General features: G+C 40.7%; 2 protein-coding genes across 2 annotated transcripts; both read right to left on the bottom strand.

Annotated features, from left to right (window-relative positions):
- Nucleotides 1-382: 382 nt before the first annotated feature.
- LOC104991513 (olfactory receptor 1L4-like) lies at nucleotides 383-1,318 on the bottom strand. Its single transcript, XM_010844010.1, has one exon. The coding sequence runs from the start codon at nucleotides 1,316-1,318 to the stop codon at nucleotides 383-385; it is 936 nt and encodes a 311-aa protein (XP_010842312.1).
- Nucleotides 1,319-15,397: 14,079 nt separating this feature from the next.
- Nucleotides 15,398-16,321, bottom strand: LOC104991512 (olfactory receptor 1L4-like). Its single transcript, XM_010844009.1, has one exon. The coding sequence runs from the start codon at nucleotides 16,319-16,321 to the stop codon at nucleotides 15,398-15,400; it is 924 nt and encodes a 307-aa protein (XP_010842311.1).
- Between the last annotated feature and the right edge of the window lie 235 nt (nucleotides 16,322-16,556).

Genomic DNA, 16,556 nt, shown 5'->3' with positions numbered 1-16,556 from the left:
CATGGATGGAGGAGCCTGGTGGGCTACAGTCCATGGGGTTGCAAAGAGTTGGACATGACTGAGCAACTTCACTCACTCACTCATTGTCAAGCTTAAGAGGGAATTACTTGCCAATAACTTTCCCCCACTATATGGGTAGCAGAAACTGTTTTCCTGAAATCAAAATTCTTAGCAGTACTAGCTTGGTATTGAACATATGTCTGGTCAAGGTCATTTATAGACACTGAGTGATCTGGTTTCCAGTTCAATACTCTTACTGTGATTCGACACCACTTCCTATCACCTCTTTGGGTACCAAGTGAAAAATGGGTACAAAGCAAAGATAACCTGATCATCTCTTAGGTCATCACCCAGTTACGACTTGTAATCTTTTTGTTTTTTTCTATGAGTAAACTTGGTCCCTTAATTTCCTCAGACCCCTCTTTATATCTTTGTTCCTCAGGCTGTAGATGAAAGGGTTCAACATGGGTGTCACTATTGTGTATATAACTGTGGCTACCCGGTCCTTCACCACTGAGTACATGGACAGTGGCCTAAAATACACATAGATGATACTTCCATAGAAGAAGACCACCACGGTGAGGTGGGAGCCACAGGTGGAGAAGGCCTTCCACTTCCCAGCCGCAGAGGGGATTTTGAGCACCGTGATGATGATTCTCAGGTAGGAGAAGAGAATGCACAGGAAAGGGGTGGCAATGACAGCCAGGGTCTCGGTCATGACCACAATCTGGTTGGATGAAGTGTCAGAGCAGGAGAGCTTAAGCACAGGTTGAGTATCACAAAAGAAGTGCTTGATGACATGGGAGGCACAGAAAGACAGGCGGGACATGAGTAGCACACGCAGCATGGAGTGCAGGTGAGAGATGGTGCATGAGCCCAGCAACAGGAGGAGACAACACCGTGGGCTCATGACCACATCATAATGGAAGGGGTTGCAGATGGCTACCAGCCGGTCTATGGCCATCGAGGCCAGCAGGTAGCTGTCAGTGTTTCCCAAGGCCATGAAGAAGTACATCTGGACCAGGCAGCCCACATAGGAGATGAATTTTGTCTCTGAGAGTAAGTTCACCAGCATGTTGGGCACAATGACTGTTGTGAAGCAGATATCCATGAAGGACAGGTTGCTGAGGAAAAAGTACATAGGAGTGTGGAGCCGAGAGTCAGAGTGGATGGCCAGGATGATGAGTCCATTCCCCACCAGGGTGATCAGGTACATGACAAGGAATACAGCGAAGAGGGGTTTCTGCAGGTGGGGGTTGGAAGAGATGCCCAGGAGGATAAAGTCCGCAGTGCTGCTGCTGTAGTTCTTTATCTCCATGTCCTTGACCTCTTCGTCAGGGTTTGGAGGCCCCGTGAGAGAGATGCGAAGGGCAATTTGATGAAGATGGCTCTTTCCTAACCTCCAGCCTATTAAAAAAAAGGAAGCCCACTGCTTTTTGTTAGGATTTTAAAGAATAGTTATTTCAAAAAACTACAGAGATCAGGGGATAAAATCCAACAAGGGGAAAGGTAAACAATTCCAAGCTACTCCTAAATGAGAAGCTAAAATTTTCCCAGGTGTTCTCTGAGGAAACCAGAAGGGAAAGAGACACGTGTACCCCAATGTTCATCACAGCACTGTTTATAATAGCCAGGACATGGAAGCAACCTAGATGCCCATCAGCAGATGAATGGATAAGAAAGCTATGGTACATATACACAATGGAGTATTACTCAGCCATTAAAAAGAATACATTTGAATCAGTTCTAATGAGATGGATAAAACTGGAACCTATTATACAGAGTGAAGTAAGCCAGAAAGAAAAACACCAGTACAGTATACTAACACATATATATGGAATTTAGAAAGATGGTAACAATAACCCTGTGTGCGAGACAGCAAAAGAGATACTGATGTATAGATCAGTCTTATGGACTCTGTGGGAGGGGGAGAGGGTGGGGAGATTTGGGAGAATAGCATTGAAACATGTATAATATCATGTATGAAACGAGTCGCCAGTCCAGGTTCGATGCACGGTACTGGATGCTTGGGGCTGGTGCACTGGGATGACCCAGAGGGAGGGTAGGGGAGGGAGGAGGGAGGGGGGTTCAGGATGGGGAACACGGGTATACCTGTGGCGGATTCATTTTGATATTTGGCAAAACTAATACAATATTGTAAATTTTAAAAATAAAATAAAATAAAATAATAAAATAAAAATTTCCCAGGTGTTCTTAGAAACATCTATGGAGCCTAATTTTTTTGAGTTCTCTTTTGAAAGATTCTTTGGTTGTTTTAGGTTTTTGCTCAACCAACATCCCTAATCAACTCTCTCACCCCTCCCTGCCTTTTTTCCTTCTTCTTGTAGGGGAAAAGTCTTCTGGGTCCCACCTTGAATCAGGATGCTTTCATTCAAGAGGTACCAATGAATGAGGTCCTCTCATTTGGATCCTCTCCTGTTCATATGTCCAGAGGTGGTGGTGGTAGTGAGGGTGGAGCAAAAGTGAGCATTGAATTTCATCCATGCTTCTCAGTATCCACAGAATTCAGATGAGAATTTTTTATGGCTTTGGAGCAAAACCTGCTTAATGTTTATTTAAGCATTTCCATTTGTCTAACATGTTCTTGATGCTCAGATTCTAGGTTTTTGGCTCAGGGATGCCACTCCAAATAGTTATATTATCAGGAATGGCCTATATTACCAAGATTAATCTTTTCAATATATTGAATTTTCTGATTAAGAAAGTATGAAGTTCTTGTTCTAAACAGTCTAATATTATAGGAAATTCAAATGCTGTATGTAAGGGCCCCATTCTCACTAGTGTCATGGAAAAGACTGGCAAGAATGATCTGTGTTACCACTATTAAGTTACACTGTTCAGATGATAGTCTGACCCAGAAAATAAAGCAAAATGGAAGAAACAGAAGGCATAAACATTAGAAAAATTAAACTTGTCATTATTTTTAAGTAGTTTTATTGTGTATCTAAAGAAATCCAAGACAGTCATCTGAAAACTTCTGAATCCTGTGTAGATTTCAGCAAAGTTGCCAAGTACCAAATAAATATACAAATATTAATACTCTTCCTGGGATTTCCCTGGTGGTCAGTGGTTAAAAATCTGCATGCCAATACAGGGGACATAGGTTCCATCCCTGGTCGAAGACGATCCCACATACTGTGGAGCAACTAAGCCCATGCACCACAACTACTGAGCCCGCCTGCTGCAGTTACTGAAACCTGTGCACCTTAGCGGCCCTGCTCAGCAGTAAGAGAAGCCACCGCGATGAGAAACCTGTGCACGGCGACTGGAGAGTCGCCCCTGCTTGCCACCACTAGAGAAAGCCCGTGTACAGCAGCGAAGCCCCAAGTAGCCAAAAATAAATAAATAAACCAAATGTAGCTCTTATTATTTCTTTATTCAGCAGTAAATGGTTATTAGATAAATTTCTATTTCTATGGTAGAAATATGTAACGGAAAAAATGTTACAACTGACAATGGTAAGAAAATCTGAAAAATGTTTAGGGTAAACCTGAGTAGGGGAAAAAGAGATGATGGAGAGCTATATGAAGAAACTATACAGAACACAAGACGAGGGGCTGAATAAATAGAATAAATTTTAGGAATATTGCTAAAAATGGAAGATTGACTATTTAAAAATGCTAATTCTTAGATTCCACATATAAGTTTTATCATACAATTATTTATCTTTCTCTGACTCTTTCATTTAGCAAAATGCCCTCAAGTTCCATTCATGCTGTGAATGGCAGGGTTTCCTTTTTTCTAACGGCTGACTCTAAAAAGCACAAGCTTCGGAGAAGGCAATGGCAACCCACTCCAGTACTCTTGCCTCGAAAATCCCATGGATGGAGGAGCCTGGTGTCGGGCATGACTGAGCGACTTCACTTTCACTTTTCACTTTTCTGCATTGGGGAAGGAAATGGCAACCCACTCTAGTGTTCTTGCCTGGAGAATCCCAGGGACGGGGGAGCCTGGTGGGCTGCCGTCTATGGGGTCGCACGGAGTCGGATACGACTGAAGCGACTTAGCAGCACCAGTGTGTAATATTTACTCTTATATACTATCTTTTTAAATCACATAGTCATTGCAAAAATAAAATTATGATTTTTTAATGCCAAAAAATAAAATAAAATAAAAAGCACAAGCTTATAGAAACAGTATTGTGGTGGTTGCCAGGTGCTGGGAGCTGAGAGAAATGGCAGATGTCAATCAACAGGTACAAACTTCCAATTACAAGATGAAATAGCTGTGGATCTAATGTACAGCCTGGTGACTAAAGTTAACACTATAGTATTATATACTTGAAAGGTGCTAATGCCCAATTCCCCAACCCTTCAGCCCCTGGTAATTACCATTCTGCTTAAGGGAGTGGATCTTAGATGTTCTGATCCCCCAAATAAAAATGGTAATTATGTGAGGTGATGGGTATGTTAACTAACCCTACTGTGTTAATCATTTTGAGACATGTAAGTGGATCAAATCACCATGTTGTACACCTTAAATGTACATTGTTATATGTGAAATCTCAATGAAGCTGAAAAAAGTAAATTTTTCTCAAGCCAAGGAAATTCAATTCACTAATAACACCCCAGGGAAATATTTAATGGAATTTGAAAAGGCCATTCGGGGGTGGGAGGGGGGTTCATGATGGGGAACACATGTACACCCGTGGCGGATTCATTTTGCTGTATGGCAGAACCAATGCAATATTGTAAAGTAATTAGACTCCAATTAAAATAAATAAATTTAAATTTAAAAAAAAGAGGGAAAAAAATAAAATTCATCTAGGGGTATAATGGACAAAGAAAAACAACTTAAAAATGGAATAATGATGGAGAACTTTTCTAACCAAAAATCATAGCATGGCATAATGAAAAATGGAAAGATAATTATACACACAGAAAAACAAATCAATAGTTCAACATAAAGAATTTTGTATACCTGTATTTATGCATATATATACAGCTAGCTCTATGTGGAAATGAATACATAATAAAGATTTATTTCATAGCAATGGAGAAAGAAAGGACTATTTAAAAAAGTGATGCTTATCACTTTTGGCTCAATGTTTTGAAAAAATAAGGCTAGATTTCTACATTATCTCACTAATACATAAATAAAACTCATATGAATGAACAATTTAAGAGTAAAAAAAATTAAACCATAAAATAATTAGCTAAAAATAAAGGAGAATATTTTATAGTCTCAGAATGGGGTTGCTATCCCAAGAAAGAAATAAAATATAGAGGCATGAATGACAAAATACCGTACTCAGAAATGTGAACATTACTCCAAAAGAGACCATGCTGCTCCTGCTGTTGCTAAGTCACTTCAGTTGTGTCCGACTCTGTGCGACCCCATAGACCACAGCCCACCAGGCTCCCCAATCCCTGGGATTCTCCAGGCAAGAACACTGGAGTGGGTTGCCATTTCCTTCTCCAATGCATGAAAGTGAAAAGTGAAAGTGAAGTCACTCAGTAGTGTCCCACCCTCAGCAACCCCATGGACTGCAGCCTACCAGGCTCCTCCATCCATGGGATTTTCCAGGCAAGAGTACTGGAGTGGGGTGCCATTGCCTTCTCCGAAAAGAGACCATGAGGAAAGCTAAAATATAAACTATTGACTCAGAAAATATCAGCAACACATTTACCAAAGAAAACTTATAAGGAGATGTCAACCTCATTGGTAATCAGAAAATAGAAATTAGACTTAATTGCAATTTATACCTGTGAGATTGTGTAGAGGTTCAGAACAGCCTTCCCCAGATCATTTTGGCCTGTAGATTAATTTGAACTCAAGTCGACTGAGACCCACTGGACTCAAGAAAAACTGCTGTTCCTTGCTTTACTATTTAGGATTGAAATGGAAGATTTATTACCAGAGAGAAATTTTATTTAAGTGGTCCCATCTGTATGGCAGGACAAACATCCAGCCACCCAACATCTGCTCTTCATAATGTCTTGTGGATGACTCTGCTGTTCTTGAGAGCCCCAGGCTTCTATAGCAATTCTTAGCTCAGGATGGCACATAGACCTCACTGGACCTTTCTATCTTTTAACCTCCCATGTGTGTGAGGTCTCTGACCCTGTCTTGTATGTGAAGTTCTCATACAAATGAAATTAAATTTGGTTTTCCCATTAATTTATCTCATGCTGATTTGATGATTAGAGCAGCTGAAGGAACCTTTGAAGAGTACAGGAAAATTTTACAATATTTAAAAAAAAAAAATATATATATATATATAAACAAGACACATACTCTAAGAGTGAGAAGGTAATCAGTATAGATCTTTTGGTAAACTCTATAAGAACTGAAAATCTTCATGTCTTTATTCAGTAAATCCACTTATACAAGTCTGTCCATTAAAGATAGTCATCTATACAAAGATACGTACACACGTTTTGATTGTAGCATTGCTTCTAATACCAAATACGACAATACAAATAAAACAAACCACAGAGGAATCAACCTAAATATTCACAATAGGTGAGTTAATGAAACAAGTGTTAGTGAATTTGCATTACTTAATATCTCACAGTCTTTAAAGAAACTAGATGGTTAATGTTGGTCAGGGCTTCCTAGGTGTTACTGTTGCTGTTTCTAGGAGACACAGTGGTAAAGAATCCTCCTGCCAATGCAGGAGATTCAGGAGATGCAGGTTGGAGCCATTTGTCAGGGAGATCCCCTGGAGAAGGAAATGGCAACCCACTCCAGTATTCTTGCCATGGTAATCCCATGAACAGAGGAGTCCAGTGAGCTACAGTCCATGGAGTCAGAGGCGACTGAGCAGACATGCAATGTTAGTCACATATATGATTAATAGCACTCAGTGTATGCATACCATACACAGTTAGCTAAGGACATTGTGTATCTTTTGACTCTTTTATCGTCTCCAAATCCTAAGAGATAAGCATTATTGTTTGGATTGGCCAAAAGATTGGTTATGTAAGGTGTTACAAACACACTCGAACTTACCTTTTGGCCAACGCAATATATCCCTATTTTACAGATAAAAAAATAGACTAGCAAAGTTAAGTAACTTTTCCGATCTCATAGTAACTAAATGGTAGAGCTGAGGTTTGAATTCAGGCAGTCTGATGGCAGAGTGGAAGCTATTCATTGGTAAGCTGTGTTATCAGTGTTACTCCACTGCCTATGATATTGTTAAGTGACGAAAGCAAGTTGCAGAATGATGGCTATAGAATAACCCCATTTTTGTAAAGAAAACTACCTCCGTTATATGTTGTGCTTGTTGGGGTGTGTGTTTACATAGTGTAGTTGCCTTCGGGAGTGAGAATGGATGGATGTAGTGGGTACTTCTTTCCGTATTTAATTTTGTGTGTTTGTATTTAAAAATAAGGGGTGCATGTTTCTTTTATTAATTGTATAATTAAAAGGTGACAGTTCCCTAAAATTACACTTCCTAGAGATCTAGACTTGTGTGCGTATTTTAGTTTTTTCATTACATGGATCCTTATGCATGTTATATTCAGAAATGTGGTCATACTATCCATAATGATTTTTCTCTTATCACAGTGTTACAATGGATATTTTTGTATATAAATATTTTGTACTTATGAGAGAGTTTCTACAGTGTATAATACATTCTGAGAGATGAAATGCTGAGTTCATGAACACAGAAATTTGTAATAGATACTCCCAGTCTGAGACAATTATCCTTTCATCCCATTTTGGGGAAATGTATTCATTTCACTCTGTTCTCTTTCCCCATTTTGTTCACTGTATCTTTCAGCCTCATTCCTGGGGCACTGTTTTTTCCTGGTGATGAAGGACTAACGCATCCTTGTTGGTCTTGAACCTGGAATTCTCCATATCTATGTGACTTTTCTCTGGACAGTAGGGAGCCTCCTTCCCATCTTATTGAAACTGGTAACAGTGTATTTTCCTCACGCCTTGAGCAGGACCTTTCATCTCAGTGTACCCATCAATAAGATGGGTGTGGTTTAACTTTTTGCCTGCCTGATCCTGTCATTTGGAGACATAGGTAGATTACCACACACCATTCCTACATCAAATTGTTTGCATTAAATATGTGCAGATTTGTATATCAATTATACTTCAGTAAAGCTGTAAAAAAAGCAAGCCGTATTGCAGAGCCTTGATTTCAGTGATTTTGACTGCAGCTGGTTGAGCAGTCTCATGGGTAAAAGTCAATTCCACTTGCTCGCAATACCTGTTTTTTGCCCCCAGAGCACACTTAGAGGAGAGACGCTTGTGTTATTTGATGCCAGATCATTACATATGTTACATATCTGGAGACTCTGATGGGAAAATGCTGTCAATGAATGAGATGCTGGAATTCAGACATGAACTGCTTATGTCCCTTCTTAGATATTTAGCCTCTTTCCCACACTGATTATTTTGCATAACCCACATAAGGTGGAAGTAGGATGCTTCTTGGAGAAGGAAATGGCAACCCACTCCAGTGTTCTTGCCTGGAGAATCCCAGGAACAGGGGAGCCTGGTGGGCTGACGTCTATGGGGTCGCACAGAGTCGGATATGACTGAAGTGACTTAGCAGCAGCAGGATGCTTCTTTATCAAGGCGTTATGATGATTAAGAAGCATGGGGTTTTGATTCATAGTCAGTTTTAAAATAAAAATGGAAGCACTTTTCATTATTTTCAAAAGCACAACTATAATAAATTGATTAGGTTATGCACACTCAATTTTATTATTAATTAAATACCTTATTTCACTGCTGCTGCTGCTGCTAAGTCACTTCAGTCATGTCCGACTCTGTGTGACCCCATAGATGGCAGCCCACCAGGCTCCCCTGTCCCTGGGATTCTCCAGGGAAGAGCACTGGAGTGGGTTGCCATATCCCTCTCCAATGCATGAAAGTGAAAATTGAAAGTGAAGTCACTCAATTGTGTCCAACCCTCAGCGACCCCACTACTTGCTTATTATTTAAACAAAATAATATGTGCTTACACACTTTTACATGGTATAGGACTTTGTAAATAAAAGTGATTATGGTTAGTAACAAAACATTTTATGTCACTGGCAAAATAAATATAGTTGAGTAGAAGAGTTTGGTGACTCTTTCCACAGGTGTTTAATGTTACTGCTGTGACAAGAAGCTAGAATAATGATATTTTAATGACTGGTAGGGCTTGTCATCAGGTAGTAGTTGGGAAGGACCAGGAGGGACTGGAAACTTTGCAAGCCTTTGAAATCACACTATCCACCTGTAAAAGGTATTTACTATCTTCCTTGATAGCACAAAGAGACTATTTCTATACATTTCAATTTTTCTTCCTTAGCATTTTCTACTTAGTGGACATTTGGCATTACTGGTTGATTTCTCTTCCTTGCTAAAACAGTACCTGTCTCCAAGCTATCAGCCACATGAAACCAGGGAGTCCAAAGTTGGAGCAGAGAATGCCCTTTATGAACAGAATATACATATGTTTAGTGAGTAATATTTGGGTGCCAAGCTATACCTCATCCATGCTGCTCCCCAGAAGGAGCAAGGACAGCTGAAGAGTGACTAAACTGGGGAAAATTCAGTTAGCATTTATTGGACAGGTTCTGCACTTAGCTCTTGTCTCATGTAATCCTCACAATAGAACTAGGATGTTAGTAGTATTATTTCCCCATTTTATAAAGAACTTAATTTCAGAGAACCACTCAACTGGTATAAAGCAAATTCAAACTCAGGTATGCTTGATTTCAAATTGTGTGTTTCAAAGTACTTTATCAGACTTCTTCCCCAAACCATCCTTATTGGTCTTGAACCTGGAATTCTCCATATCTTTGGTGGGGAGCTAAGCCAGCCTGTCCTTTGTCAGCAGCCCTCCTCTGCCTGCCAACTGCCTTCAGCCTCCTTGCTGACCTGCTCCTCCTCCTCCTCCATCCTTTGCTCCCACACATCAGGACCTTTTCATTTTCCTTCCTTCCTGCTGTTCCAGTTCCAAAGCCTTAGGCTTGTGTGTTCCTCACCTTTATGGGGAAATGGTTGTGGAGACTCTGGACCTCAGCTCTGGCAGATTCTAAGCCAACAGCAGCTCTGTTCTCTTGGAGCACCAGGACCTGATTTTAGAATCTTTCCTGAACCCACTTTTTTTTTTTTTTTTGAATTCAGCTTCTCCTTATCTTGCACCTTCCCACTGACAGCATGAAGATCATATGTGTATAGTCTCCTTAACAGGGAAGTCCTGATGAGGGTCTGCAGGGCCCTTTTCAGGATGATCTTTCTTTCCTCATCTTTGTGAAATCTCTCCTTTCTGCATAGTTTTCACTCTTAGTTAAAGCTTTATGTAGTCCTTCTCAGCTGTTCAATTCTAGATGTCAAGACAAGTGGACTTTTCAAATACGCCTATGGAAATCCTTTTTGTGTGTAACTGTCTTCCCTCTGTCCCAACATACTGATCCATCAGAGGTACTTAAAGTGGCTCTCTTGCAAACAAATCTCTTGTGTTTCCCTGCTGAGCTGGCCATGTCTCCCACAGATTTCTCCACCTTGAGGCCCCCAAGTCATTGCAGCCTCTTCCCATGTATATTCTCATCATGGTCATATAATAGCTAACAATTCCACAGTGCTTACATGTGCCACACACTGCTCTGAGAACTTCACGTGCATTAAGACATTTAGTCTTTACAGCACCCCATTTTACAGGTAATGAAAGTGAGGCAGAGGGCATTGAAGTGACCTGCTAAAGGCCACACAGGTAGGTGATGGTGGAGCCAGATTCAGGGTGTATCCTCTTAACACTTGTGTTGTCCTAACTTTTTGTTCACTTGTTCCTCTGCTGACTCCTTTCCGGAAAAAGATAACTCTGTGGTTCTGGATTGTAGTATATGGGCTATGCCCCTTAAGGCAGGGGCCAGAGTAGATTCTACTCTGTGTGATACGCAATTATAAGGAGAGAGAGGAAAAAATAGAGAAGAGGAAGTGTTTCCTGGCTTTTGAGATGAAGAAGAGAAGAAAGGATTAGGAAAAGATCACATGAACATGTTAACCCATGGTCTCTGTTCCCAGAGACCCGTTAGCCTGCCTACCTGTGGGCTTGACAGGGGAGATTCAGGGTCCTGATCAGGCCTGGGATCCTGCCAGCGGGTTATGATCAGGCTCTGAATCTGAGGAAGGAGGCAGGTTTCAGTGAGATCTAACGTCAGAAGTGCACTGATTCTTCTCTCTACCTACAGTGAGAACTGTTGATAAGAGGGAGACCCAGAGGGAGTATCCTCCCCCTCAAGCCAGACCTCTGTGGGCATCGGTGCTGCAGCTCTCCCAGGAGAGAACAGTCCTGATGCCCTCACTGAGTTCTGTGCCCAGGAGACTAGGGAGCCTGGCTGTAGAGATGTAGCCTCTACACCTGGAAGGGAAGTAGGACCATGGAGCCATAGGGGTGGTGGCGTGTTCATGCACATGCGTGTGTGCTATGTACATGTGCGTGCTAGTACACTCTATGTGCTCTCTGTACATGTCTGTGCTCCTGTGCATGTCAGCATGTAGCTGGAAGGAGAGGTGATGGCCTCTGACATCTCTGAGTTTTTTCGTCTGCATGGATGACTGTGTCTAGGTGCAGGTGTCATGTTATAGGGAAGAGATTAAGCTACAAGCTCTGGAACCAGACTTGTACTTGTGCTTAGTTGCTCAGTCATGTCCGACTCTTTGTAACCTTATGGATTGTTAGCCCTCCAGGCTCCTCTGTCCATGGGATTCTCCAGGCAAGGATACTGGAGTGGTTTGCCATGCCTTCCTCCAGGGGATCTTCCCAACCCAGGGATCGAACCCAGGTCTCCTGCACTGCAGGCAGGTTCTTTACCGTCTGAGCTACCAGGGAAGCTGGAACCAGACTTAATAGATTCAAATACCGGCTCTGCCTCTAACAAGTTATGTGAACTCTGCAAGAGTTAATCTCCTTTGAGTCTAATTTTGATTTTGTTCGCCTTTCTTAAACATTTTATTGCTTCATTATCTTAAGCCAGACTATCGTTTTTGAATTCCAGTTCCATCAGTTATTATATGGGCACATTGGAGCAAGTTATTTAACTTCTCTAATCCACACTGTTCTCAAGTATAAGTGGCATAGCAAACACAATTTTTAGATACATTTTTTCCAATTTTCCCCTTTAAATTGACTTTATAGGTTAAGTTATAAGTTCACAGAAAAATTCATCAGAAAGTATGGAGAGTCCCCTGTATCCCCTGGCCTTATATACATATAGCCCCCATTATCACCCTTCCTCACCACAGGGTGTATTTGGTATCACTGATTAACTTACATTGACACATCTTACCCAAAGCCCATAGTTTTACATTGGGCTTTGTTCTAGGTGGTGTACCTTCTGTGGGTTTTAACAAAAATATAATGACATGTATCCTTCATTATAGTATCATAGAGAATAATTTCACTGCCTAAAATTCCTGTGCTCCATCTATTCATTCTTTCCTTCCCCAACCCCTGGCACCTACTGATCCTTTTTACTGTCTCTGTAGTTTTGCCTTTTCTGGAATACACTGTTGGAATCATCTAGAATGTAGCCTTTTCACATTGGCTTCTTTCAGTTAGTATTTGCACTGAAGGTTCTTCCATGTGTTTTCATGGGTGGGTAGCTCATTTTTTCTTGTAAAAAGTGAAAGTGTGAAGTATTAGTTGCTCAGTAGTGTCCGACTTTTTTGGACCCAATGGACTGTAGCCTGCCAGGCTCCTCTGTCCATGGAATTCAGGCAAGAATGATGGCATGGGTAGCCATTCCTTTCTCCAGGGCATCTTCCTGACTCAGGGATCTAACCCTGGTCTCCTGCATTGAAGTTAGATTCTTTACTGTCTGAGCCACCATAGCTGAATACTATTCCACTGCCTATATTTATCATGGTTTATTTCACCTATCAATATATATCTTTTTGTAAGTAGCTAGAGATGACTTATTGTACACAGGAAATGCAAAAATTTATTTTGCTGCCTGATGTCAACTGAAACAAATGCACCACCTGAAAGTTGAGAATTATATTTTACTCAGCACACAAAACTGAAGACTTAAGTCCAGGACTCAGCCTCTCAGATCATTCAGAGAGACTGCTCCAAAACTGCAACTGGGAGCTCAGGATATATAGCAGCTTTTGTAACAAAGATCAGGTTTTCAGAATATCAAAAGATTACTGTTAATTACAGAAAATCAGGCATCTTGAGTTAATGGATTTACCATTTTCTATGTATCTTGCTCGGTTGCTCAGTAGTGTCCCACTGTTTGTAACCGCTTGGACTCTGTCCATGGGATTCTCCAGGCAAGAATACTGGAGTGGGTTACCATTTCCTCCTCCAGGGGATCTTCCTGATCCGGGGATCAAACCCGAGTCTCTTGAGGCTCCTTCATTGGCAGGTGAATTCCTTACCACTGAGCCACCTGGGAATCCCATTTTCTATGTATGGGAAAATGCAAAAGTCTGGGCTCTTGGAAATCATTCCTTTGCTATGAACCTCAGCTATCTGGGACCAGTATCCTGTGCTTTCTCATACGAGTCTGCTCAGGGTTCATCCTTGGGGGTTACTGTAGTGGCTGTCTGCTGATGGTAGCCTCTATTTTCCAATCCTAGCCTCCCTATTCTCAAGTTTAAAAAGCCCCAATAAGAGGTTTTCTCTGTCTCTCAAAGAAATTCCAATGTTTATTGCTTTTACCAGCTTGGATGATTTCCACTATTTGTTTTATTAAAGTTTAGCTGATTTATTATATTAGTTTTAGGTGTACAACATTCAGTATTTTTTATAGATTATGCTCAGTTTAAAGTTACTACAAAATAATGGCTATAGTTTCCTGTGCTGTACAATATATCCTTGTTACTTATTTATTTTATACATTGTAGTTTGTATCTTTTAATCCTCTACCTCTATCTTGCCCCTTACCCCTTGCCTTACTCCACTGGTAACCACTAGTTTGTTCTCTGTGAGTCTGTTTCTCTTTTGTTATATTCATTCATTTGTTTTATTTTTTAGATTCCACATAAAGGTGATAACTTAAAGTAGTTGTCTTTGTCTGCCTGGCTTATTTCACTAAGCATAATACCATATAGGTCCATCCACACTGTGGCAAATGGCAGCATTTCTTCTTTTTTATGGACGAGTAGTATTTCATTGTATATATATGCCATATCTTCTTTACTCATTCATTGGTTTAGGGATACTTGGTGCTTCCATATCATGGCTATTGTAAATAGTGCTCTTGTGAATACTGAGATGGATGTTTCTTTTTGAATTAGTGTTTTTATTTTTCTGATATAGTTCAAGGAATAGAAATATTGGATTATATGAGAGTTCTATTTTTAGGTTTTTGAGTAGATGCTGTACTATTTTCTAGAGTGGCTGCACCAATTTATGTTCCCAGCAACAGTGTACTAGGGATCCTTTTTTTACATCCTTGCCAACATGTGCTATTTGTAGACCTTTTGATAATTGACATTCTGAAAAGTATGGGGTGATATCTCATTGTGTTTTTGATTGGCATACCCTGATGATTAGAGCTGTTGAACATCTTTTCATGTGCATGTTGGCCATCTGTGTATCTTGTTTGGAAACACGTCTATTCAGGTTTTATGCCCATTTTTATGGTATTATTTGTTTTTTGATATTGAATTGCATGAGCCATTTATGTATTTTGGATGTTAATCAAATATTTTCACCCATTTAGTAAGTTGTCTTTTCATTTTGTAGATGGTTTCTTTGGCTGTGCAAAAGTTTTTGAGTTTACTTAGGTCTCATTTAAAAATTTTGCTTTCATTTCTTTTGCTTTAGGAGACACATCTCAAAAAATATTGCTACAATTTGTGTTAAAGAGTGGTCTGCCTATGTTTTCCTCTAGAAGTTTTACTGTTTCAGGCCTTACATTTAGGTCTTTAATTCAAATATGTTTTTTCTATGGTTTAAGAAAACTGGTTTTTAATGTTTGAAATATTCTGCCTAATTCCTCTTTTATTGAATCTTCAATTCTCAAAATTGAAACACTCCTGAAGAACAATCTTACGTCATCCCTCCAAGAAGTCTTTGATAATTTTCTATCAAATCTATGTTATTTCTTATTTAAAAATAGCAAAATTTTGTAGTTTCTGGAACACTAGCCAGTGTGAAGCATATAGAAGAGTTATTTGGGGATAGTTTTATCCAATATATGAATGGCAGGAAATGTTTTCCTGCATCTAGATTCCTAGCAGTATTTGGCCTGGGATTGAACATACGTTTGTGCAAAGTGATTGATAGAGACCAAGTGATCTGGCTTCCATGTCAATGCTCTTACTGTGATTCAAGACCAGCTCTCATTACCTCTTTGAGTACCATGTGAAAAATGGTACTCATCTCTTAGTACCATCTAAGTACCTGATCATCTCTTAGGTCATCTCCCAGTTATGACATTCCCTCTTGTTATTCTTTCTATGACTAAATTCTGCTCCTTAATTTCCTCAGACCCCTCTTTATATCTTTGTTTCTTAGGCTGTAGATGAAAGGGTTCAACATGGGTGTCACTATTGTGTACATAACTGTGGCTACCCGGTCCTTCACCACTGAGTACATGGACAGTGGCCTAAAATACACATAGATGACACTCCCATAGAAGAAGACCACCACAGTGAGGTGGGAGCCACAGGTGGAGAAGGCCTTCCACTTCCCAGCTGCAGAGGGGATTTTGAGCACAGTGACGATGATTCTCAGGTAGGAGAAGAGAATGCACAGGAAAGGGGTGGCAATGACAGCCAGGCTCTCGGTCATCACCACCATCTGGTTGGTAGTCGTGTCAGAGCAGGAGAGCTTGAGCACAGGTTGAGTATCACAGAAGAAGTGCTTGATGACATGGGAGGCACAGAAAGACAGGCGGGACATAAGTAGCACATACATCATAGAGTGCAGGTGAGAGATGGTGCATGAACCCAGCAACAGGAGGAGACAACGCTGTGGGCTCATGACCACATCATAATGGAAGGGGTTGCAGATGGCTACCAGCCTGTCTATGGCCATTGAGGCCAGCAGGTAGCTGTCAGTGTTCCCCAAGGCCATGAAGAAGTACATCTGGACCAGACAGCCCACATAGGAGATGAATTTTGTCTCTGAGAGTAAGTTCACCAGCATGTTGGGCACAATGACTGTTGTGAAGCAGATATCTGTGAAGGACAGGTTGCTGAGGAAAAAGTACATAGGGGTGTGGAGCCGGGAGTCAGAGTGGATGGCCAGGATGATGAGTCCATTCCCCACCAGGGTGACCAGGTACATAACGAGGAATACAGTAAAGAGGGGTTTCTGCATCTGGGGGTTGGAAGAGATGCCCAGGAGGATAAAGCCTGAGATGCTGCTGCTATAGTTCTTCATGTCCTTGACCTCTGGTCAGGGTTTGGAGGAGTCGTGGGAGAAGATGTGAAGGGCAATTTGACCAAGATGCCGCCTTCCTTAATCTCTAGCCTATAACAAAAAGAAGCCCATTGCCATTATTAGGATTTTAAAGAATATCTACTTCAAGAAACTACAGAGATCAGGGGATAAAATCCAAGAAGGAGAAAGGTAAACAAAGTCCAAGCCACTCCCTACAGGAGAAACTAAACTTTTC

The sequence above is a fragment of the Bison bison genome, unplaced genomic scaffold, assembly GCF_000754665.1.
Source record: "Bison bison bison isolate TAMUID 2011002044 unplaced genomic scaffold, Bison_UMD1.0 scf7180017864193, whole genome shotgun sequence".
Lineage (NCBI taxonomy): Eukaryota > Metazoa > Chordata > Mammalia > Artiodactyla > Bovidae > Bison > Bison bison.
The sequence above is the reverse complement of the archived record's forward strand: the minus strand, read 5'-3'. Positions and strand labels throughout refer to the sequence as shown.